We start from the raw sequence: 27,140 nt of genomic DNA on the forward strand, positions 1-27,140 counted from the left end.
TAAATACGAGAAAGAAGATTTGGTAACGATCAAGAATTTTGACTCGCACATAGGCGTATCACATCCCTATATAGAAGCATATAGAATAACAAAAGCTTTGCGTAAAGACAGGAGGACGTTAAAGGTTTCCAACAGTCTAGGCTTTCATACAAGGGAGCTTGGGGGCAGTAGCAAATTTGCGCCTCGGGATAAACAAAAGCTAAATTTGAATATAAAGAGATCAGGAGCTCTCGGGTGAGGTTGCACTGTCACAGTACTTTATTGCGAACTGGAACTTACAACGGCTTAAATAGTTCTTATAACACTTAGCATTAAGCACGGAAAAATTTACACGGTATTTTGAGAAGCGGTACTTTTAAATTTTGTTTAAAATCTGGATTGAACATTTCTTAGATGTGTCAACTCTTTATTAAGCCAAGGAGGTTTGTTAGAGATGGACGGATGGTACATCGGAACATCAGATATTCGACTGTTCTTCTGTGGACCACGTAGTGCCTGGTATATTAAAGTCACCTAGAACTACCAGTTGGTCCCAATCAGACAGTCTATTTGAGACGGATTCGATAGCGGACAAATGGTTTATATATTCAGTAATTCTTGAAGACGGCAGAGTGTAAGAATTTAGTTAGCTTGCTACACAAGCTTATATTTTGATAAAAGATAGTGAGATAAGATTTTAGTTTTTTGAAGAGGAAGAAATAAAAGTAGAAGAGGAGGATGGGGCACTGATCGCGACCCTTTTTTGGTATATTTTTAATCTTAGCTTATTCAGGACAGTTATCTTGAAAGATGAAGTGTCCCTAGCGTAAGAAATGATACATTTTTCCACTTTTATGTATTCGTCTTTTATTTTGTCTTGTATTTGGTTTTTCAGTGGAACCACCGAGAGGGTTTTCACAAGTGCCAACTTGTGCCGCTAGTCCGGACTCAATATTCCTTATTGGTGGTAATCTATTCGGGACAGGTGGAATCACAGGTTGAGATGCCAGTGCAGACAAAACGGAATCTGTAGCAATCCAAAGCTGGATTCCTTTCACAACGGATTGTTCGGATTGCTCCGAATCTTTTTTAGCTGCCGATCTAAGCAACATTTGAGGGTTTTCTGCGATCGTCAACTGATCAGCTGTGGAATCCTGTTGATCACCTGCCGGAGGTTGTGGGGCATTCCCCTTAGGCAGCCTACCATCAGCGGCTTTCTTGCGCTTTAGAGATTCCTCTAATAGCTTGAGGCTATGAGCGGGTGCACAGTGCAGTTTAAGTACAAAAACAACACCAAACAGCGCTACGGACAACGCACAAAAAAGAGAGTTGACAAAACACAAAGACTTAAAGAGAACAGATTGAATTAACTTATTTTAATAATGCTCATGTTTCAAACGACGAAGGCGGACCATCATTAAGAAAATGCGCCGGAGTGAGGACGTCCAGATCGGCAGGGTTCTCTGAAATGGGAACCACAGTGCGGTAGAAATGATGCTTGGCCGTTTTCACCGCCGCTTCCCAAAGTCCACCGAAATGGGGCGACCGTGGAGGGATGAACCACCAGTTAATAGTCTCCGTAAGGCAAAATTTCTGAACGGAGCCTTGATGTTCGCTGCTGAGAAATAACCTTCGAAGTTCCAGAAGTTCATTTTTGGCGCCGACAAAATTGGTGGCTTTGTCCGACCAAATTTGCTTCGGCTTCCGCAGGGTTCATATGAACCTCTTGAGTTCGCACAGAAACGCAACTGTCGAGAGATCCTTGATTAGCTCCAGGTGCACTGCCTTGGTTGCAAGCATATAAATACGCAGACGTAGCATTTAACCGCAGGCTTGTTGCAAGTATCCGACTTGTGAAAGAAGAGTGAGATTCCTCCAAGCGCTCCTTGGGAAGATCCGCCATTATGTGCTCTATCAGTCGCGTCTTAGTCCGAAAACATCTGATGCATCTATTCACGGCCTTGGTAACCGTCTTTCTCCCCCCAATAGGCCAATATTGGGATCGAATTGCACCCAGAAGAGCCCGAGGTCCGGCATGAAGATTGGTTTCATGGTAATGCGAAATAATTGCCAGAGTCACCGGATGGGACCTTGGAAGGATTTTCGGGTGGCGGCCATTAAATCCCAATGACGAATTCCGGAGGCGACCGCCTACTTTAAGAAGTCCAAATTGGTCCAGGAACGGCGAAAGCGAGGATATGGGACTAGACGAGGAAACTCTTCCCAGCGTTTTTAGGGACTGCATGTCCTCTCATAACTGCGCGCGCTGCACCAACCGCAGCATCATCTGAGTACCCTCTTAAATGGCGACGGTGAGCCCAGGATGACGAATTCCATTACAAAATTTGTAAATGTATGCAAATACTCGTTGCAGTGAGGGGCAAGAATTTGCAAATTTGGAAGTAGCAACTACATCCACGTACGACGACTTTACGATAAACATACTTCGACGAAATGGAAGCACCGGTTTCTCAGGACAAATAGCTTATGGCCAATCTTTTTCAGGCTCCATAAGATAGGAGGGTCCATGCGCCCAGAGTGTTGACTCGCAATCTACCTCCTCCTTCGTGGCTTGAACTATTGGGCCGGGACTGTTTTCCTCGCTGGCTGAAAAAGGAACGCGTCAAGCTATTAAGGCGCTACCGCACGGGCGCGCGCAGCTTCCAGATAAACCCCAGCCCAGACGAGTTTTTTGAACCAGTGGCAGTCCTGGCAACAACTTTATCTGACCTACGCACAGCAGCTCATAAAACAGGCTAGCTCCTATTAGCAGGTCAGCACGCTGAGCCTTATGAAATTCCGGGTCAGCGAGCTGCAAGTTTTCTGGAATCTTCCAGTCCCCAATGTCCACATTTAAGCTTGGCTGGCGATCCGTGATATTGGGAGCGATAACTGCTGTTATGCTCGTTGAGAAATCCGAAGTGACAGACCGCATCGCAATTTCTACCGAGAATCCATCAGTCGCGAAATTTGAATCCCCGATTCCAGTGACGGAGCCAGACGACATCGACCCCTTAAGTTGCAGTTGATTTGCAAACCAAGAGGTGACCAAGTGCAGTTGAGAGCCAGAATCTATCAAGGCCCTGCAGGGAACGAACAGTCCCGACCGATTCTGCACTAGAACGGTTGCAGTGGCTAGCAGCACAAGGTCACTACCGAGATCCTAAGCAATTAGAGTAGAAGAAGTCGAAAGCGGTGCAGAAGGCTCAGTGTGGGAGCTTGAAGACACCGAAACATGTGGCTGCGAGGAAGGCGGACCATCTAGATGGAGCAGCGTATGATGCCTGATTCCACAGGTGCGGCAGCGGCTCGAGCTGCACTGCCGTAGCTGATGACCTGCCTTTAGGCAAAGTGCTAGTCTCTTTTCCTCGCGCAGACGATCTCTAAATTGCGGGCAAAAATATATGGCATGCTCTGCACTATGGCAAAGCATGCAACCAAGAGAATTTTGGGTGGTAGCAACTAGCGTCGAACGATTTCTGCCCACCTGAACGCCTGGCGCATAGGTTGCCATGGCGCAATCCACGGCCTCCAAAGTCCTACATCGCTGCTCCAGGAATGCAGCCATCGATTCCCACGACGGAATAAGGTTGACAAAGACCGGATCCTCCAAACGCTCTTCCCACTTAGCTTGGCTCGCCGCATCCAGCTTTTCCAGCAGCACTTGCACTATGATGCAGCTAGCGATTTGCTCAGTGGTGCCCAAACCCTTCAACGAACGAATGTGAGCGTTTAACTTGTCCGACAATTTCCGAAGCGATGCCACTGAACCATTCCGTACTACTTTTACACCCAGAATCTTGGTGATGTGCGCCTGAAAAAGGAGACGCCGATTATCAAACCTCTACAGCCGCTTCGTAATTGCCGTTTGCCAATGATCGGATAGTCTCCAGCGCAGAATCCCTCAAACATGACCGCAGATGCTGAAATTTCTCAATGTTGGAGAGGTCCGGATGGCTGTCGATTGTGCTCGTGAACACGCAGTAAAAATCCGCCCAGTTTGCGTAGCCTTCGCCAAGCGTTGGCAGCTGCACAGGCGGCAACGGCATCGGCCTCGGCCGCGGCTGCATCTGATGACCACTACACTGGTGGGGCGCAACACCTTCCGCAAGCGTTGAGTGCGGCGCGAAATGCACTTTGCGTTTGGCTATTTCCGCGCGCACACTAGCCTTGAATTCAACGATGAATTCATCGAAACTCTCGCTCATTTCACTGCCAATTTCGTCGAAATCGAATTCCTCCAGTTCTGTATGCAGAACATTGAAGGCGGAGTCAATGCACGTAACGATATATGTTTCAATGTATGTATGTATATATGTAATGCTAGCTTAAATCACCACTCACTTGTCCAACCGATTGCGATTTAATGTATTTATATTTATTTATAAACGGGATAAGTGCATTAATTAATGCATGCAAATTAACAAGATCACGTCGGGGTCACCATGGTTTATCTATTGAGCTTTTTCAATAGCTGTTGTGAAGAATAAATAGCCGAAAAAAGTTTGTTTATTTTCCGATACTGTTTATTTTGCGAATTGTTTACGGCAGCTAGGGCCGACCAAGAGCTATATCGAATGCACAAGTTGAGTCTTTGCCGAAAAACGAAGAAGTGACAATTGGCGGGACAGACAGCCGAAATGCAGCGCCCAAGCTTAACGTAGGTAGATAACAAAGAGAACAAGGATTGAGCGCCGTACAGATAAATGCGTGCGAGAACAGCGGTTTGCACTATGGGCATCGCAACTGCTACCACTGGCTACTTCGGTTTAAGCATTACGAATATGAGATTAGTCTACTGCACAGTTGCACATTGCCATGACAATCCCAATCTTGGACATTCTTGATGTCCCTCTAGTCCGTCTTTTTGGCTCAGGGTCAGCCTCATTTTTTTCAACAGAACTTATACCTTTACCTGGTCTTTAGTTTAAACATGCTTCTATTTGACATAAAAGAGTTGACATTTCCTCGTATGTCAAAATAGTGTCGCCAATTATACGCTTTAAATGGTATTTCATTGACTTAACCCCAGCTTCCCAAATACCTCCGAAGTGAGATCCTGCCGGGGGAATAAAATGCCAGTCAATTCTATCCTTCTTCAGCTGCGCAGCCATTTCTAAATTTTCTTGAATTGCATAAAATAATTCTTAATCTAATTTTCTGGCAGCTCCTACAAAATTTGTTCCATTATCTGAATAGATATTGGCACATTTCCCTCGTCTTGCAATGAACCTTCTGAGAGCAGATAAAAATGCGTCAGAAATTAGATCGCTTACCATTTCTAAATGTATGGCTTTGGTTGCCATACAAACAAATACGGCAACGTATCCTTTAAATGTTTTTTGTCCGCGATTTTTTGAACACCTAACATAATAAGGACCTGCGTAATCTAATCCCGTATTTAAAAATGGAAATGACATAGTAACCCTATATCTTGGCAAATTACCCATTATTTGATGAGCCGTGTTTTGCATGTACCTTGCGCACATCACACATTCTCTTAAATATTTTTTCAGTGAATTTTTTAAACCAAAAATCCAATATTTTCTTTGGAGGTAATTTCGCATTAGGTTTATCCCACCATGCATTGTTTCCCTATGAGCATTTTGTATTAATAATTTTGTTAAGTAACCTTTTTCTAAAATAATCGGATGCTTAACTTCAAAAGCTGCATTTAAGTTTTGCAGTCTTCCTCCTACTCTCAGAATCCCATCCTTGTCAAAAAATGGATTCAATGACAATATTTAATTATTTGTCTTAATTTCTTTGTTGTTTTGCACGCACTTTATCTCCTGACCGAACTGATGTTCTTGTTGTTTCTTAATAACAAGCCTTTCAGAGAGTTTTAACTCCTTTACTGAAAAATAAGATGGGTAGTACTCTTTTTTGGTTTTTATTTGAATAAATCTGTTTATATATGCTACAATACGTATGAGTTTTTCCATACTGGAATACTTTTCTATTAATTTATTAATTGAATCATTTGTTTCGTCATTAATTATGGTGTTTACCAGTACAGTTTCTTCAACAGATTGCTGCTGAGGCCAAAGTTCCTACGGGTTAGCTAGCCATCTTGGACCTTTCCACCAAAGATCACAGTGTGTCAATTGCTTTGAATCAATTCCCCTAGATGCTAAATCTGCAGGATTATCCTCTGACTTCACGGAATCACGTGTATTCAGAATTTTTTAATTTCCTAATGTCATCCGTTCTTCGTCTGATAAATTTAACCTTACTCTGGACATTCTTGATCCATGCTAAAGTAATAGTGGAATCACTCCAAGCATAAATTTCTACCTTACTGGTTAATAACTCTTTTATTCATTGGATCAGTAAACTTTACAAATGAGCGGCGCATAGTTCTAGTTTAGGGATAGTTTTTCTATTTTTTACAGGATTGACTCTACTTTTGCTAGCTATTATAGTTACAGCATCTCCTACTTTAGCATACACTACTGCAGCATATGCTTTTTCTGAGGCATCAGCAAATCCATGTAGCTGAATACTTATGCCATTTCTAGAATTAATCCATCTTTGGATTCGAATATTTTCTAAATACAATAAATTTTCCTCATATGCTTCCCAGTATTTCAAATCTTCTGCTGCTAATTCCTGATCCGATTCACTTTTGCTTATCCAAAGTTTTTGAATGAAAAGCTTTCCTAAAATAGTCACGGGAGCCAACCATCCTAAGGGATCATATATTTTAGATAATTCCTTTTGTTTGTCAATTTGGATGACCCGCAGGCTTGAATCTCTAATTACAGCCTGGTGCGGCAAGAAATATTTGCCTTCATTATTCACCTAAACCATGTGTCCTAAATCCATGTATTCTTTCATGAATTAAGTGTAGTCAACCTTAAGTTTTTCATTTCTTTGTAGTTTTTTCTCCAGATTCATGTAACGAGCTATGGCTTGTTTCTTTAAATCTCCTAAGGTGACATCCTCCTTGAATGGAATTGACACAATGTATCGCCCATCTGAATCCTTTTTTGTAGTTTTAATAAATTTATTTTCACAGATTTCATACTCAATATCATTTTTTTCCTCTTCTTCAACTTCCCAGTAGTGATTAAAATCTTTTTATTCTATTGTTGTAGCTACAATGGTTTCTTTTCTTTTGGATTTTTTACATCCAGAAACTATCCACCCGAAATCAGTTTTTTGTCCAAGAAGCCCGTCTATTTTTTTAACTCCATTTTGCAAAATGTGAGTATATACGTCTGCTCCAATGATTAGATCAATACGACCTGGTTTATTAAATTCGGGGTCGGCTAATTTAAAGCCCTTCCATTTTTTCCGATCAACATTAATTGTGTTGACTGGAAGTGCTTTCATTAGCTTTGGAAGAACAAGTGCTTCAATTTCTAAATTTTTTGGACAATTTTTGATCGAAATAATTGCCTTGTGCCTGGAAATGCACGTTCCTGTGGAAGATACTCCACTTATTTCTGTTTGTGAACGAACTTTTTTCAATTTAAGAATCTGTGCAGATTCTTCTGAAATGATTGTGCTTTGAGAACCACTATCAATCAAAGATCTTAGGTTTTCAAAACCTCCATTTCTCGACTTCACTTGAACCACAGCCGTGGATATCAAGGCTTGACCTGCTGTTCTACACGTATTCACTTTTTCTGGATTATGACCTGAAAAGTGAAGCAAAGTGTGGTGAGTTCTTTGACAAGTCGAACAAAGCTATTCGCTTGTACATTTTTTATTAAAAGGATGCCTTAGACATCTTAGGCAAAACCGATTTTTTCTTACCCAGTCAGACCGTTCTGTTAGATTCATTATTTTAAATTTATGGCATTGAGTTAAATAATGCCCTGGTAGTCTGCAATATGCACAATTATCATTTTTATTCATACTAGTATTTAACTTCCTGTGAAAATTACGAAATAGAATTGAGCCTTTTCTCTAAAAAGTCCATGACATCAGAAAGTGCCTGGATTTCTTCAGTTTTTTTGACATGGCTTTCTAATAAACTGAGCGACTCTTTGTTAAATTTTCGAAGAATTATGTGAGCAAAAATTGCATCCACTTCTTCTGGCAAATGTGCCTTTAATTTGACAATGTAAATTGACTCATTAATTGTGTCAATAAATGTCTTAATTTGATTATGGATTCCATGGATTCCAAATTTAAACTTAGCATATCGATTAGCCTATTCATGTTCTCTGAGAAAATTTTCCTTTTATTTTCAAACCGCTTGGTCAAAAACTCCCAAGTGGCTTCGTGATTCTCTCCAGAGCCAAGCAATAAATGAGTCACCATATTCCTGGCTTCTCCTTTTAATGCTGACTTCAGATAATTAAATTTGAGTGAAGGACTAAGATCCTCCCTCGTATGAATGAGCTCTGTGAAGAGCTCATTAAAAAGATCCCATTCTTTGGAATCACCAAAGAAAGTTGGTATCCGTATTTTAGGCAGGGTTGGTAACTCCTCTGCCTTTACAACTGTCGACATTTCAGCTTTGTTGTTTGCTCCACTGAGTCGACTATTTATGGCTGCCAAAACATTCTAACGCCCACAAACCGCCCAAAACTGCCACGCCCACACTTTTGAAAAATGTTTTAATATTTTTTCATTTTTGTATTGGTGTTGTAAATTTCTATCGATTTGCCAAAAAACTTTTTGCCACGCCCACTCTAACGCCCACAAACCGCCCAAAGCTGCCACGCCCACACTTTTGAAAAATGTTTTGATATTTATTCATTTTTGTATTAGTCTTGTAAATTTCTATCGATTTGCCAAAAAACCTTTTTGCCACGCCCACTCTAACGCCCACAAACCGCCAAAAACTGTCAGTGTAGAAGACCTCCTTCGCACTATCACTAGCTGAGTAACGGGTATCAGATAGTCGGGGAACTCGACTATAGCGTTCTCTCTTGTTTTGAAGTGTTTTGACTTGGCTCTTTTGTCATACCCTCTGTTTTTTGAATACCCTTTGTTGAGGCACCAATTGATTTAGGCTTAGGGAGAGCAACAATAAACAACCTTTTGTAGCAGTCACTTTATTTTTATTTAATTTATTTTAGCAAAGCGAGCAGCTTTAAAAAACTTTGTTTTTTCTCCTTCGCCAGTGTTTCCTCAAGTGTCGTACAAGTGTTGCCATATCCAATAACCGCAGATCATGGGTAACACTTTTACCAAATGTTTTCAGGGTTACGCCTTTTTCGCCAAGTTGGCGGTTGAGTTTAAATTGCGGCGGTAACATTCCCCAATATGAGGTGCTGCAGGCGGGTTGAAGTGCCACTTAATTACTTTGTATTTTATGGTGATTTCATCAAAGTCGATCTTTTGTAGTTCTTCTTTTACCATTTTCTCCGTGGCTTTAAAGTTTGTGCCATTGCCAGAAAAGATTTCATTTGGAGTCCCGCGACGTGTCAGGCTAGTCGGGCGACTGGTAATGGAGCCATTTGAGGTACTTCGGGGCTGGCGGTGGAAATTTTGCACAGTTGACAGGCCTTTCGAACTGTTTTATAAAGCACTCGTAGACGAGGTACGTAGAAGTCGCTTCGAATACGATTAATCGTTGACTCGTGCATCATATGATGTGATTTTTCATGGTAATATTTTGTAATTAAAAATGCGATTTTGGAGTTCTTTCACAGAACGATGGCGTTGTCAGGATTTATTTTATCGTTTCTTCCCTGAATGCGTTATACGCCGTCTTCGTCCAGGTAAACGTTCAGGGCAATCAACGAGCTTGACTTGTCAATGGCGGTTATTTCAGCTGAATACACCCTGGATTGCACCTGTTTATAAAGCCACGATTTTGCTCTATTTATGATTTTCGGGTCTAACGTTTTCGGTAGTTGATTTCCGAGAGACATTTGGCACGTACTCTTTGAATGTATAGCACGAATGTTGCCACAGCTCTGTATAGGCGTCTCCAATCAGAGAAGTACTCTACTGCAAAATCAAAATACTTTAGTTTGTTTACAACGAAGATATGCTTACGTAGTTCACACGGCTCGCTGTTATCGAGACTAATTTCTTGTAGTGGCCATTCGCTTTCTGGCTTGACTAGGAAGTAAGGGCCTTTTAACCAGCGATTAGCGTCAGGAGTTTTGATGAATTTGGTAGCTGAGTCCGCAACGTTTTGCTTTGTGGGAATCCATCGCCATTGGTTTCGACTTGTGTTATCGATTATCTGCCCAACTCTATGCATAACGAAGGCTTGAAATTTCCGTGGGTCCATATCAAGCCACTATATAACGGTCTGTCCAGTATGTACTTGAATTGATGTTGAGCCTTCTAACATTCAAGGCCTTTTTGGCGAGGCCCACTCCAATTACAGCGGCCAGTAGTTCCATGCGTGGTATTGAGACTGGTTTTAGTGGTGCGACCTTAAATTTGGCTGCTACCAGTACTGTGTCGACGTCTGCTCCTCGCTTGATAAGAAGATATGTGACTGCTGCGTAGGCGTACTCGTTCGCGTCTACAAACGTGTGAAGATCAATCTGGTCGGCATTCGGCAGCAAAGTGGAGTAGAAGCGAGGAAATTCCAATTCGGTAGCTTGAAGCAGGACCGTTTTCCATTGTTGCCATGACGTGAACAGGGCGTCTGGCAGTTCTTCGTCCCAGTCTATGCCTGCTCGCCATACTTTTTGCAGTAGCATTTTAAGGCCGATCGTGTAGCAGGATAACAGGCCCAAGGGATCAAAAATCGACATTAATACTTGTAGGACTTCTCGTTTTGTTGGTATAGATTCTCCATTTAGGACGTCTCTTTTAAGTCTCGCGAATCTAAAAGTATACTTAAAAACGTCGTTAGAGGGTTCCCAATACATACCAAGAACCTTCCCCGGGCCACCAAGTTCTTTGGGATGTTGTTCGGCTATTTGGCGCTCTCCAAAATGTTTGAGGATAGCGGTAGAGTTCGAGATCCAATTTCCTCCCTCAGCATGAATGTCTCGGACTTCTGATGTTACTGCGATCGCCTCAGAGTCGTCGGTGTAGCTGTCTATAAGGTCGTCCACATAATGAGCCTTTGTAATTGACTCGAAAGCTCGGGGACATTGATCCTTAAACTCCTGAGCGTTTTTGTCCCGTACATAGTGAGCAATACAGGGCGCGCAGCAAATTCCAAATGTCATTGCCAGCATGACGATTGTGCGGGGAGTTTTGTTGCCCTTGTTAAGCCATAGAAATCGTTGAGCATGCATGTCGCTTTGCTGGATAGTTATTTGATGAAACATCTCAGCGATATCCGCGCACACACCTATACGAACTACTCTGAATGCCATAAGAACCTCGGTTAGCGGGTTCAAGTAATCGGGTCCGTTCAGCATAAAGTCGTTAAGGGATTTGCCGTGACTCTTTGCAGCTGCATCCCAAACCAATCTTATTTAATGCGGCTTGTTTGGGTTTAGAGCGATGAATATAGGGAGGTACCATACACGGTTTATGTCCTCTGCTAATTTTTATGCACTTTTTATTTTCACAGTTGCTGATGCATGGCCTCAAGCACGCCTTACCACAAATTATTATGGTAAACACAACAACCTTTAGTTAATAAAACACTATAAGGTGTTTGTTTTAATTTAAAACATAAAAGATTCTTTTGTATCTTTTTGCTTTTTTTTTATACTCTGTCCCATACCATCTAGGGGGAAACAAGAGTTAATTATTTTCGCTACCTTTAGCTGCAAGATAAATGTAGCAATGCTTAAAGGAGCTGGCCTTTCTCTGAGTCCTTTACCATATAGGGAGAAACTGCAGAGTTTTACGAAGTTCAATTTCTTCGAAGGCTCGATTGACCAAATGTAAAGGTTCCAAATAAGAAGACTTTACTTGTGAGTTGATAATTTCAAACTGAATCTTTATTTTCTAAGTCCTAGCTTAGGTAGCTAACATGAAATTTACATATTCTAATCTTATCTCTAACTAGACCAACGCAGTGGCCATCTGATCCCCAGATGTGGAAAACTGTCTTAAGTGAATGAATTTTCTAGTGCACGATATTAATTATCTTCAAGGAAATGCTACGTGATCGCTTGCATCTTTATTTAAGGAATGAAACCCTCGCAGGAGTTCGTTGTTTATCCCAGATATCTATATCCTAACGCTCAGGCGTTGTTTATTTTTAGATAAGGAATTGCTGCAGCGTTTCACTAGCCATACATACATTTCTTATGTAAATCCTTTTATATATTCATGTTCGTCTGAACAACGATTTTGGAATCGCTACAAAAAAATGTTTCTTTAATTAGGAGTTTATGATTTGCCTCATCAAGTTAGTCAAAGGCTTGGCTTTTTATTAGATAGTGTCATGCGGAGGAAAGTTTTCCGTTCCTCGATATAAGTCGAAGGACTTATCTTCTTTTGGTCGGCCCTCATGCCGTCATGGCTGGCTATATACCCGAGGCAGTCAACCTGAGTGGACAGAAATTAAGTTCACTTTAAGTTTTGCCATTTTCAGACTGTCAAATACCTAACGAAGGTTAAGCCAATGACAGTTATAGTTCTTACTGAAAAAGATGATATCGTCAATGTATAAGTTAACAATTAACAATGTATTGCTTCGTAGCAACTAAGTAGCTTTGTATAAACAATGCTGACGCGCCAGAATTGGGTTCAGCGCTCCGCGCAAAGAACGCCTGGCAGCGGAAAGCTGACACTTCCTATCGGGAGTGTTGCTTCACGCTGCAAGAAATGCTGAGTCGGCTTGCCGACTTGTGGTGGCGCGATGCATTGCTCGAGGGTAAACTTAGTTTCAATATTGTCTGCTACTCAGTTCAAATCTTGTGTCGAAATAAACCACAACTTGCTCCGGCTTACTGCCGTTAAACACAATTGTTCTTATTTACAATCAAATCGCTATCGCCACAAGGCTAGTGATAATAACTAAGGGGGCGAAGTCAAGCCCTCCAACATAATCTCCGTAAACAGTGTCTAAGACGAACCTCAGCTAAAGAAGGAAGATCTCTGGACCCACCGGAACTTATATAATTGGCGCCCAACCAACAATCTGAACCCACCAATCTAATTTAACACACTTTGTCAGGCGACAAACAGGGTAGTTAAGTTAGAAGACCATGTAAGTTTTACAAGTGACTTCATTGTAGCAATCAAGAAATTTACTAGTGAAAAAAGTTGTGTATCTGGCCACGTAATAGTTGTGCGTTGTGGATTTAATCGCAAAAGCATTGCATATTTTCGGCAGAGTAAATTTTTGTTGCATACCTTATTAAAAAATAAGTGTTGCATACTTTTTAGAGGAACCAAAAATTTTTTTTTATTTGCATACCCAGTTTTAATAAAATACATTGCATACCCTCTTTTAGTAAAAAATATTGCATGCTTTGACGAAACAAATTTTCGTTGCATACCCAATAAAAGATTATTATATTGCATACCTTTTCCTGTCATACATAATAAGCCGATCGTTTGTGCTCGGCGAAAATACATATTTGTGTTGTGTCAACCAACCAATGAGTTGGGCAGGTACTTATAGAGACATAAAGGTTGAATACGATAGTGAGGACGGTTGGGAGGAGGAACAAGCAAGCCCGATAGTAGGTCAGCCGTTAGCTAGCCCCCCTATAAACAGCACCATGGACCCAGCTCAGATCCAAGCATTTATCGACAATGCCGTCAGACAGGCATTGGCACAACAACAGACCCAGTTTCAATCACAAATAAACACCTTAGCTGCGCGGGTACAGAGTTTGCAGGTGGAAGCACCGCAAATCATCACGTACGAGAAGGTTACTGTGAATCCTGAGGTTAGGTGTGACTTACCATTAGACATAATCAAGTCTGTGCCAGAGTTCTCTGGCACCCAAGACGAGTATGTGGCCTGGAGACAGGCGGCCATATACGCTTATGACCTATTCAAGCCTTATAATGGCAGTAGCGCGCATTACCAAGCTGTAGCTATCTTACGAAACAAAATTAGAGGCGCAGCTGGGGCCTTGCTCGTGTCTCACAACACTGTACTGAATTTCGATGCCATTTTGGCCAGGTTAGACTGCACGTATTCAGATAAGACATCCCTACGCCTACTGAGGCAGGGATTGGAGATGGTCAGGCAAGGGGACCTGCCATTGATGCAGTACTATGACGAAGTCGAGAAGAAGTTGACGCTCGTCACCAATAAGATTGTGATGACACACGAACAAGAGGGCGCTGACTTGCTCAACGCGGAGGTTAGAGCCGATGCCCTCCATGCTTTCACCTCGGGCCTCAAAAAGTCCCTTAGAGCTGTGGTTTTCCCGGCTCAACCTAAAGACTTGCCATCTGCCCTGGCTCTGGCCAGAGAAGCAGAAGCAAGCATTGAAAGGAGCATGTTCGCAACTTCCTACGCCAAGGCCGTAGAGGAACGTGCGCAGACGTCTGGAAACGGCAAGGGCCGCTTCCAGGGTAGACAGGGAAAAGACAACAAAGAGGAACAAGGCCAGGACAGAAACCCACACTTTGTCAGGCGACAAAAGGGTAATGGTAATGGTCAGACCAACAATGACAACCAGGCGCAAGCACCTCAACCTATGGAGGTCGACTCGTTCTCCAATTTCAGGCAGCGCACTGAATATAATATGAATAAACCCGATGAGTCCAATGCCTCTAAGAGGAGAAATTCTTCGGACCGTTTCACAGGGCCGAGACGTCAACGCCTGAACAACATTGTCCAAGAGACCCCCAAAACCAATGACTCGAAGACAAAAGACCCCAAGCAGGAGTATGAGAAGGCAGCAAAGGCTGCCGTTGAGGAAATTGATAGTGACAATGAGTACGCTCCAAGCGATGACTCATTGAATTTTTTAGGGGGCGCTCCCGGTTGCCGTTCATTGAACGACGGTTGGCTGGGAGGACTTTAAAGATGTTAATTGACACCGGCGCGGCAAAAAATTACATTAAGCCCGTAAAGGAGCTAAAAAATGTAAGGCCGGTCGCCAGTCCGTTCTCGGTGAGCTCTATACATGGCTCCACCGAAATCAAACAAAAGTGCTTTATGAAGGTCTTCAAGCACAACGCTCCATTCTTCCTATTGAATTCCATTAACTCGTTCGACGCTATTATAGGCTTAGACCTGTTAACACAGGCCGGAGTCAAGTTGAACCTGGCTGAGGAGTCTTTGGAGTATCAGGGCATTTGTGAAAAACTTCATTTTTTCAGCTGCCCTAGTATGAACTTCACGGATGTGAATGACATTGTAGTGCCTACCTCCATTAAAAAGGAGTTCAAGGACACAATTCTGAGAAGGAAAAAGGCCTTCTCTACTTCACACGAAGCTCTTCCTTTCAACACCGCTGTCACTGCCACAATTCGGACAGTAGACAACGAACCGGTGTACTCGAGAGCCTACCCAAACCTCATGGGTGTTTCTGACTTCGTGAATAACGAAGTCAAACAATTGCTAAAAGATGGCATTATCAGGCCATCAAGGTCTCCATATAACAGCCCGACGTGGGTTGTTGACAAAAAGGGCACTGACGCGTTCGGTAACCCGAACAAGAGGTTGGTAATAGACTTCAGGAAGCTCAATGAGCGCACTATCCCGGACCGTTACCCTATGCCTAGCATTCCCATGATTCTAGCGAATCTGGGAAAGGCAAAATTCTTCACTACCCTTGATCTTAAATCAGGGTATCACCAAATTTACCTCGCGGAACATGACCGTGAGAAGACGTCGTTCTCGGTAAACGGCGGCAAATACGAGTTTTGTCGTCTACCGTTCGGCTTGAGGAATGCAAGCAGCATTTTTCAAAGAGCCTTAGACGATGTACTAAGAGAACAAATTGGGAAAATATGTTACGTCTATGTAGATGACGTAATAATTTTCTCAGAAAATGAGGCCGACCATGTCCGCCACATCGATACGGTGTTAAAATGCCTAATCGATGCCAACATGAGAGTAAGCCAGGAGAAAACTAGATTCTTTAAAGAGAGTGTAGAATACCTCGGCTTTATTGTCAGTAAGGACGGAACTAAATCCGATCCGGAGAAGGTGAAGGCCATTCAGGAGTACCCTGAACCAGATAGCGTTTACAAGGTTAGGTCCTTCCTTGGTTTAGCCAGCTACTACAGAGTCTTCATCAAAGACTTTGCTGCCATAGGCCGCCCGATCACAGATATCCTAAAAGGGGAAAATGGTTCGGTGAGCAAACACATATCTAAAAAAATTCCTGTTGAGTTTAATGAAACTCAACGCAACGCGTTCCAAAGGCTGCGAAACATACTAGCATCTGAGGATGTTATACTCAAATACCCCGACTTTAAAAAGCCTTTTGACCTTACTACAGATGCTTCGGCAAGTGGTATCGGTGCAGTCCTATCCCAGGAGGGCAGGCCAATCACCATGATATCGCGTACCCTTAAACAGCCCGAGCAGAACTACGCCACAAACGAAAGGGAATTGCTGGCGATTGTATGGGCCCTAGGTAAGTTGCAGAACTTCCTGTATGGCTCTAGGGAAATTAATATATTTACCGACCATCAACCCCTCACTTTCGCTGTTGCCGACAGGAACACGAATGCCAAGATAAAGAGGTGGAAATCTTACATAGACCAGCACAATGCCAAGGTTTTCTACAAACCTGGCAAAGAAAATTTCGTGGCAGACGCCCTCTCTAGGCAGAATTTGAATGCCCTACAAAACGAACCCCAATCAGACGCTGCGACCATTCACAGTGAGCTCTCCCTGACCTACACGGTCGAGACCACGGACAAACCGTTAAATTGCTTCAGGAACCAGATCATTCTGGAGGCAGCACGTTTTCCGCTCAAACGGAACCTGGTGCTCTTTCGAAGCAAATCTCGCCACTTGATCAGCTTTACTGATAAAAGTTGGCTATTAAAAACACTTAAGGAGGTGGTAAATCCTGACGTCGTGAACGCTATTCACTGCGACTTGCCCACTCTGGCAAACTTCCAACACGACCTCATTTCCCACTTTCCAGCCACCCAATTTCGTCACTGTAAGAATGTCGTGTTAGACATAACCGACAAAAACGAACAGATCGAAATCGTCACTGCTGAGCACAACCGTGCTCACAGAGCCGCGCAGGAAAACATTAAACAAGTCCTTCGGGATTATTACTTTCCTAAAATGGGCAGTTTAGCTAAAGAAGTAGTAGCTAATTGTAGGGTTTGCACCCAAGCAAAGTATGACAGGCACCCGAAAAAGCAAGAGCTTGGGGAAACGCCCATACCCAGCTATACAGGTGAGATGGTGCATATTGACATATTCTCAACCGACAGGAAGCTATTCCTGACGTGTGTTGACAAATTTTCTAAATTTGCAATAGTGCAACCAGTGGTGTCTAGAACAATAGTGGACATCACAGCACCCCTGTTGCAGATCATTAACCTGTTCCCCAATATCAAAACGGTCTATTGTGACAATGAGCCCGCATTCAACTCGGAAACTGTCACCTCAATGCTCAAGAACAGCTTCGGCATTGACATAGTAAATGCGCCCCCACTCCACAGCTCGTCCAATGGCCAAGTTGAACGGTTCCACAGCACATTGGCAGAAATCGCCAGGTGCCTGAAGTTGGACAAAAAAACGAATGACACAGTAGAACTAATCTTGAGGGCAACGATAGAATATAACAAAACCGTGCACTCAGTTACTCGTGAGAGACCAATTGAGGTGGTTCACCCAGGGGCCCACGAGCGCTGCCTAGAAATCAAGGCAAGATTAGTAAAGGCTCAGCAAGACAGCATCGGAAGATGCAACCCATCCCGGCAAAACCGCGTGTTTGAGGTGGGAGAACACGTGTTTGTAAAAAACAACAAGAGGTTAGGAAATAAGCTAACTCCACTATGCACCGAGCAAAAAGTGCAGGCAGACCTGGGAACGTCTGTTCTTATTAAGGGGAGGGTGGTCCACAAGGACAACCTCAAGTAGGCATCCCCTCTACAGTTAGGTAGTAAGTTATGTTAAGGAAAACCCGAGCACTGTAGTATCACCTTGTCTTTAATTTCCAGGTTCACCCTCATGATGTTCATGTCCTTGGTAGTAGCGAATGCTCGGATCACCGACTTTTCGCATGCCAACTACATTCCTGTGTTAGATGGGGATGTGCTGGTGTTTGAACAGCGTGACCTCTTGAAACATTCGAGTAACCTTTCCGAGTACGCTAGTATGATAGATGAAACGCAGAAACTGTCTGAGTCCTTTCCCCATTCACATATGCGTAAGTTGCTAGAGGTCGATACTGACCATCTTAGAACCTTGTTGTCCGTTCTCAAAGTCCACCATAGGATCGCTAGGAGTCTAGATTTCTTAGGTACAGCCTTAAAGGTGGTGGCGGGCACTCCCGATGCCACGGACCTCTTAAAGATTAAGATCACAGAGGCCCAACTAGTAGAGTCTAATTCCAGGCAGATAGCTATAAACTCCGAAACCCAGAAACAGATAAATAAGTTAACTGACACCATCAATAAGGTGATCACTGCCCGTAAAGGCGACTTGGTTGACACTCCGCACTTATATGAAGCACTACTGGCAAGAAATAGGATGCTGTCTACAGAAATTCAAAATTTAATTCTCACTATTACTTTGGCCAAATCAAACATTATAAATCCCACAATTCTTGATCATGCCGACTTGAAGTCTCTTGTAGAACAGGATACCCCAATTGTCAGCTTAATAGAAGCATCTAAGATCAGAGTCCTCCAGTCCGAGAATAGCATTCATATTTTAATTGCCTACCCTAGAGTCAAGTTCAGTTGCAAGAAAGTCGCCGTCTACCCTGTATCTCACCAACACACCATCTTGCGCCTCGACGAGGACACACTGGCCGAATGCGAACATGACACCTTTGCGGTCACCGGATGCACAGATACCACACACTACACGTTCTGCGAGCGGTCTCGGCGCGAAACTTGCGTGCGCTCACTCCATGCTGGAAACGCTGCTCAATGCCACACTCAACCCAGCCACTTGCGAGAAGTAAACCCCGTAGATGACGGCGTTGTGATTATCAACGAAGCCGCGGCTCACGTTAGCACTGATGGCAGCCCCGAAACACTGATAGAGGGAACCTACCTGGTAACCTTCGAGCGAACGGCAACCATCAACGGCTCAGAATTCGTAAATCTACGGAAAACACTAAGCAAGCAGCCAGGCATTGTGCGTTCACCACTACTTAGCATCGTCGGCCACGACCCTGTGCTCAGCATCCCTCTGCTACACCGGATGAGTAACGACAACCTACATTCCATCCAAAACCTTATGGATGATATGGAATCTGAAGGCTCGCCTAGACTCTGGTTCGTGGCTGGTGTGGTCCTAAACTTCGGCTTGATTGGCTCTCTCGCCCTTTATCTGGCATTAAGGAGAAGACGAGCCTCCAGGGAGATACAGCGCACCATCGACACTTTCAATATGACCGAGGACGGCCATAAACTTGAGGGGGGAGTAGTTAACAATTAACAATGTATTGCTTCGTAGCAACTAAGTAGCTTTGTATAAACAATGCTGACGCGCCAGAATTGGGTTCAGCGCTCCGCGCAAAGAACGCCTGGCAGCGGAAAGCTGACACTTCCTATCGGGAGTGTTGCTTCACGCTGCAAGAAATGCTGAGTCGGCTTGCCGACTTGTGGTGGCGCGATGCATTGCTCGAGGGTAAACTTAGTTTCAATATTGTCTGCTACTCAGTTCAAATCTTGTGTCGAAATAAACCACAACTTGCTCCGGCTTACTGCCGTTAAACACAATTGTTCTTATTTACAATCAAATCGCTATCGCCACAAGGCTAGTGATAATAACTAAGGGGGCGAAGTCAAGCCCTCCAACATAATCTCCGTAAACAGTGTCTAAGACGAACCTCAGCTAAAGAAGGAAGATCTCTGGACCCACCGGAACTTATATAATTTATACTCAAACGCTGGGAAATGGCGTGGGCGTTTTTTTTAATTCATTCCATTCAACGTCAAGAATGCCGTTTTGGCGGTATCGGACTGTATCTAGTAAAATCCCCTCGTCAGATCGAGGGTTGTAAAATAATAAGCTCCACCAAGAGTAGATTGTGTGAAATTAATGTATGGGATCGGGTATTTGTCGGAATTCATTACGGCAAGGTTCGTCTCATCTCGTCTGGAAGTTTCGCGTCCGACACGGAGTTTCCATTGAGAGAACTTTTGGCGAAAAGCGGAATTTTAATAGCCCTAGTGTGTGTGTAGTAGTGTGTGAATAACAACACAGTACCGGTGATCGCATTTGGCCGAATTTCTAAGGCTGATATAATTATTATATATATATATATATTATATATTATCGCTAAAAGATTTTGTAAATCCGTGATGTGACTCCGATCAGAAAGCTTTACAAGATTTTTTATGCAACGCAATTTAAATAGGCGGAGAAGGTGTCCAGTTTAATTATCTAATCCATACGGCATATGAAAATGCTACCACAGCTTTGAAAGTTGGAATATAAAAATAATAACACTAAGCTTTTGTGATCCGGTGTTATCCGTATTCGATGTAATCGATGTAAGTAACAAGTGGCAGCGAAGTTTGAACCGACGCTTTTAATAATAATCCATTTAATAATCCTAATCTTATTTAGTTTGTATGAGCTGCATTCGCCGGCCCAATTAGTTCTTCCCAAGCCTTTGGTACTTGGCCGCCGCTAAGCCTTAGTAGTCGACGGTATTTAAGTTGACGTCGACTTCGTTGCGTATAGCAAGGAAGCGACAAAATGGGCCATCACTGCTAGATATTGCTTAAATCCTGCGGGCTAAAAATTTTATACCCGTTACTCGTAGATTAAAAGGGTATAGTAGATTTGTTAAAAAGTATGTAACAGACAGAAGGAAGCGTTTCCGACCATATAAAGTATATATATTCTTGATCAGGATCAATAGCCGAGTCGATCTGGCCATGTCCGTCTGTCCGTCCGTCTGACCGTCCGAATGAACGTCGAGATCTCAGGAACTACAAAAGCTAGAAAGTTGAGATTAAGCATACAGACTCCAGAGTAAAAGACGCAAGTTTGTCGATTCATGTTACCACGCCCACTCTAACGCCCACAAACCTCCCAAAACTGCCACGCCCACACTTTTGAAAAATGTTTTGATATTTTTTCATTTTTGTATTGGTCTTGTAAATTTCTTTTGATTTGCGAAAAAACTTTGTGCACGCCAACTTTAACGCCCACAAACCGCTTAAATCTGCCACGCCCACACTTTTGAAAAATAATTTGATATTTTTTCATTTTTGTATTAGTCTTGTAAATTTCTATCGATTTGCCAATAAACGCCCACTCTAACGCCCACAAACCCCCAAAAAATGTCAGTGTTCAAGACTCTCCTTCGCACTTCCACTAGCTGAGTAACGGGTATCAAATAGTCGGGGAACTTGACTATAGCGTTCTCTCTTATTTTTTTTGGTATTGTAGGTAAGGGGCACCTAAGACGCTCCGGTCATAGAACTTGGATCTTCGTCTATGACCGCCTCTGCACCAGCCGTTGCCATTATGCCCTGATAAGGGAGCTGTGCAGTAAAGGTCGTAATAAGGGTCAGGCGATGTAGACCGGTTAAATTCCATCTTAATGGCAGGTCCCGGGCCTTAAAATCGATTGTTATTTTGTGAAATCGCGGACGGATCACCGTAACTTGAGACTTGTAAAGGCCTCAAATTTTCTTAGTAAAATGGGTGTTTGGTGTTGGTTTTGTTCAAAAATATGATAGACGAATAATAAAACTAAAAAATCAACACGTTTTTCAAAGTTAGAGTGGGCGTGGGAAAAAAAATGTGGTATACAAATATAAATTGGCAGGACAATAAGTAAAATGGCAAAACATTTTTGAAAATGTCAGTGTGTTCAAAATGTTTTTGGCATATTGATCGAATTGGCAAATGACCTTATAGATCTTTAAGTTTCCAAGATCTCGACGTTTGTATAGACGGACAGATGAGCTTAGCAAGTGGTAAAGAATCAAGCGATCAAGAATATATATGTATTCCTTATGGGGAAACGCTTCATTCTAAGTGTTATATATGTAGTTATCTACAAACAATCTACGAGTAACGGGTACAAAAATCTTATATTGCCCTTCAGGTTGTTATGGGCAGATGCCGACTTGAAAGAAATGTATAGCTAATAGCTATTGTCCTTTAACAATAAAAGTAAATCAAAAATTCTAAAGTACAATACTGCTTCTTTTTTCTTAGGATTTCCAATTCATCAGTTCGAGTTACCCACGAGGATCATCCAAATCAAAATGTACTGTGAGTGATAATTTTCGACATCAGTTACAGTCCCTCATAGATGTTCTCCAAAATACAAAGCCTTGGTAAGTTTGCAATGGCGTTACCTGATAATATAGGTTACGTACATCCAATATATAGTACTCAGCAGTAAAGTTGGTAAGTATTCCACGCACCTAGTTGCGTGCACGGCACTTGGTGAACCAATTTAGGCAGGAATTTTGTTTTTATTATAACTTTTCTATTTCATTTTAAGAGAGAATTACATACGGAGATTAAAAGCATAGTAGTTTAATTGACACATGAATGTCGTAAATGTTTCCGTGGCTTAGCATAGCCAAAATATAAACGAATTTATTAATTTTATTGACTAATTTAATTTAAATTTTTACAATTGCACACCAAGTCGCGAAATAAGGTATTTTCAAATGTATTTTATGTAAGTCATTGTGTTATGTAGGAACGGGGAGAGTGCGTGGTTGATATAACCGCATAGTCTAATAAGTTTCATGTCTGTGTCTAGGTTTTTCATTTCATTTTCATTTAGAAGGACTAGCGCACTCAAAGGACTATGGTCCTATGTGATACCTATATATGTCATAATCAAACTCCTTGGTGAGGGTAACTCTTTGCAAAACCTCAGCACGGATTCCAACTACCCTAGAGGAAGCCATTCTGTGCGCTATAATACACTGATATGTATTTGTATATCTTGAACGACATTATTTCAAGCTTATTTCAAAAGGAGTTTCAAAGAACTTTTCTGCTTCTGTGATGCCTGCCTGTGATCACCTACCGCTAGAGCGAAGCTCTGGTGATCGCTTCTGCACCCCACTACCGTCGAGACATTAGCTAGGTTCAGAAAAATGTTGGTTTAAGCTTTCATTGCTTAACTCATAAATACCAACGCACTCGAAAGTATGCTCAAACGAATATAAAACCAAAATGGCCATACAATTATGATGGGGTAGCTCTAAGAGAACGTTAATTTTAACTACGAAAAGTTATGCTGGGGTATGGGGATGGGGTATGCATAGGGTTGGGCAACTCATCCCTCGCCGAAAGATCGATCTCCCGTCGAGGTGATGCTTTGAATTTATCTTTGAATTTTATAATACTATTGTTTTCCTTTGAGAAATGGCCTTTAATAATCTTTTCGCTCATTTTTTGACGGTATTAAAACCGCGGAAGGTACAAAAAAAACGTTTTTGTTTTAAAAGATAAATTTTAAGTGGTGTTTTTTACTTAAATAAAAACTCCCAACAAAAAATGATTCAAAATGTACTCTCTCTTCTCCTTAAATTTAAAATGTATGTTCCTGGGTCAAATTAGTTGGATCGCGGCACAAAGGTTTAAACCATTTTGGGCGGTGCAATTAAATGGGCGTAGACCACAACATCGGCAAAATACCTTTAAACTGTATGCGCTTCCCAATTTTTTTAAAAATGTTTAAGTGGCGGTGGATACTTTAAGAAAACTATGCGCGGCGGTCGTCGAGACGCGCTTGCGACATTAGCTTTATTCACGTTTTCAAAGGGGTCGCACCTGCGCCGCCATAAGTGCAGTTCATCAGCAACTGAACCCAAATTTTTCGGCGGGTCAGGTGCGTATGATTAACCTGGGTGGAATTCTCTCGTTATTTCTAAAACTATAAATCGGCGGCAGGTAACTCACGGGAGAGTTTTACTCCTATTTATTTTATTTAAATTTATTAATTGTATAATAATTTTTTTATTTCAATCGGGTGTCCATATATTTTTTCGGCACGCTCACAGGTTTAATAAAAAGCAAGGTAAACAAAAATTGGTGCATCTGCACTCAACCACAGTTCGCTTGAAAAGACATAATCGAGATTCCTGAAATCGTACCCCGGGCGGATGCTGGAAATGCAACGTAGCTAGTGGTGGACTATATTTTAAAACTAAGCAATTCAGAGCATTTCTGACACAGCTGATGTCAAAGATGCCGATATCACGCCTAGTAACCTCAGCAAATAGTACTTCCTCGCAACGGTCTGTCTTGTTTGACGCTTAGCGGTGGTAGTTGTCCCTTGATTTGCAATACTCGTAGAGTAAAAGTGTATACAAGATTAATTGAAAAGTATGTAACAGGCAGAAGAAAGCGTTTCCAACCATATAAAGTATATATATTCTTGATTAATAAGCGAGTTGATCTGGTCATGTTCGTCTGTCTGTCTGTATGAACATATTTGTTAATCTTGTAAATATCTCCCGATTTGCAAAACATCTTTTTGGCACGCTCACTTTAACGCTCAAAAACCTCAAAAAAATGGACTATAGTGTCCACCGCCAAGTTGATAGCATCAATAAAATAGCAATCGCCAAAAGAAACTTCTACTTACGCGTGGTCGCCTAGTTGACCGATAAATGACGATCAAAATTTTTGTGTCTACTTGGATTATCTTAGCTTGAACAAGGTTATAGTTCAATACTGGATTTTTTTGTGATCAAACTATGCCTATTTATATTGGAGTCCCAATTCAAACAACGTTACGGTGCAAGTCACCAAATGTTCAATCTGTACAGAAATTGTAGTGGTTATTTTTTGCGTATCGCAAGTACAGGACCATTGGCAATAGTCGCCGTAATAAGTACATACCAAATTGGGCTGCGGAGAAGTGAATACGTCAAGATTTCTTTTCGTACTGATTTTATTATACATGATTTTTGATTCAAATGGTTACTTAGGTATAGTACAGATAGAAATTTTCAATATGTTTTATTAACCCATGTTGGGTTCTGTGGGTTGCTGTCCTGGAATTTTCCAAATCGGCTGAAATATGAACACTCGAAAGAAAGCGAACACTTGACTTTTCGTAAATGCGCGGTCGCGACCGGGCTTATGTTTATTCGGCGAAAATAGGTTTTACACTGAAGCTTATTCTAATTAGCTAGGCTCTCCCAAGCTCAGTGGAGACTCCTTGGATGCTCTGTGGGCGAGCAGAGCGTGAGAGGGGCGGAGAGCGGGTGAAAGTCCAAACACCGTAACTTGAACAACCCATAATAATCAATAATCCTTAATAATCAATGCAAAATCTAACACAGAATTATTATTGGTTTAGATCAAGGGTTATTAAGCAGATGATGTGAAAAAGTTGTCCGACCGCCGGATACTTCTGGGTTATGTCGGTGCCTGGGTTATCAAGTCAGATGAGTATGTTGATTTAGGTAGCAGTGGATATCAGCATTAAACGAGTTCCCGCTTGGTCAAATTCGTACACCACGGTCCTGGGGGCTCCATAGGCCAAAAACAATCTGCGCTCGTTACTTACTTTGGGTACCGCGTGTGTCGAGAATTAGTTTAAACCCTCTTAATTTAATTTTTAATCGAGCATTAGATAACTTTGACGCCCATCGTGGGGCAACCCACTGCAAGATTACAACGTAAATTGGTATAGATTTTTTAATCGCGTTCATTTTAATTGGGTGTATTTTCTTCCAAGGAAATTGAAATGTAACAATTATATTGTAGTTAGATCTTACTATCGCATTTCAGAAGAAAAAGTTTGATCCTTAATAAGGCCTAAGTCGTTGCTAATCAGACGTGGTTATAAAATTGGGAACCTTTCAAGTCTCGGCTTACACCAATAAAATGTCAGCTATCCGGAAATCTTGTACCCCTAGTGAATCTCCGTTGGAATTAATTGTGCAGCCCAGGTCGACGCAGCGATACAAACACTGACCAGCGCAGCTATGAAGATGGCATAATTTACACTTAAGCGAATCCGTGTCTGATCGGAATGCCCATCTCGCCAATCGTCAGTCGCTAGCTATTAGTTGTGCGAATGTATTAGCTTTCGCGCATTCCGTTTTATTTGCCATTATCGCAAAAAGATTTTGTAAATCCGTGATGTGACTCCGATCAGAAAGCTTTACAAGAAGGTGTCCAGTTTAATTATCTAATCCATACGGCATATGAAAATGCTACCACAGCTTTGAAAGTTGGAATATAAAAATAATAACACTAAGCTTTTGTGATCCGGTGTTATCCGTATTCGATGTAATTTCTTAAGTAACAAGTGGCAGCGAAGTTTAATCCGACGCTTTTAATAATAATCCATTTAATAATCCTAATCTTAATTATTTTGTATGAGCTGCATTCGCCGGCCCAATTAGTTCTTCCCAAGCCTTTGGTACTTGGTCGCCGCTAAGCCTTGGTAGTCGACGGTATTTAAGTTGACGTCGACTTCGGTGTCGACAGTATTACTACACGGCAAGCGGTGAGCGCTTCAACGGCGGATATCGCCACTCTGTGTCAGCGTTCCCGTGATTGGTACGGCGGTATGGTACAGCCAAGCGGTTAGTGCTCCACCGTTAACTTTTCCTCCTTCGAAAATTTGCGACCCGCAGATCTTTGCGGGGGTCGCACTGACGGCCTAAGCCTCCAGTTCGACGATGCTCCGGTGCGATGGAATGCCTTTGGTGGAAGTTACTTTCCTCCCTGCGATGTATAGCAAAGAAGCGACAAAAGGGCCATCACTGCTAGTTATTGCTTAAATCCTGCGGGCTAAAAATTTTATAGCTGTTACTCGTAGAGTAATAGGGTATACTAAATTCGTTGAAAAGTATGTAACAGACAGAAGAAAGCGTTTCCGACCATATACAGCATATACTTTATTCCGTCCGTCTGTCTGTCCGTATGAACGTCGAGATCTCAGGAACTATAAAAGCTAGAAATGTAAGATTAAGCATGCATCCACACTTTTGAAAAATGTTTTCATATTTTTTCACGTTTTTGAAAGTCGTAAATTTTTCTCGATTTTCCAAAAACTGTCAGTGCTGAAGAGTCACGTTCGCTGTGTATCAGACAGTCGGGGAACTCGACTATAGCGTTTTCTCTTGTTATACAGATTTGTATATATTTATTTTTAGTTTTTATTGTTATTTGCGTGTGTTTTGTATGTATTTGTATGTATGTATCAAAAAGGAGGTCGACTGGTTGATGGTCGGTATAATCCTTAATGGCCGCG

The 27,140-nt window shown here is 42.1% G+C and overlaps 1 protein-coding gene across 1 annotated transcript in view; it reads left to right on the forward strand.

Annotated features, from left to right (window-relative positions):
* LOC120457663 (unconventional myosin-VIIa-like) overlaps positions 1–27,140 on the forward strand; it is a 419,197-nt gene that overhangs the window by 385,734 nt on the left and 6,323 nt on the right. Inside the window, exon 10 of the mRNA XM_039645159.2 lies at positions 22,115–22,236. Coding sequence (XP_039501093.1) covers positions 22,115–22,236 — 122 coding nt within the window. The remainder of the gene's footprint in view (positions 1–22,114; positions 22,237–27,140) is intronic.

The sequence above is a fragment of the Drosophila santomea genome, unplaced genomic scaffold (assembly GCF_016746245.2).
Source record: "Drosophila santomea strain STO CAGO 1482 unplaced genomic scaffold, Prin_Dsan_1.1 Segkk6_quiver_pilon_scaf, whole genome shotgun sequence".
Lineage (NCBI taxonomy): Eukaryota > Metazoa > Arthropoda > Insecta > Diptera > Drosophilidae > Drosophila > Drosophila santomea.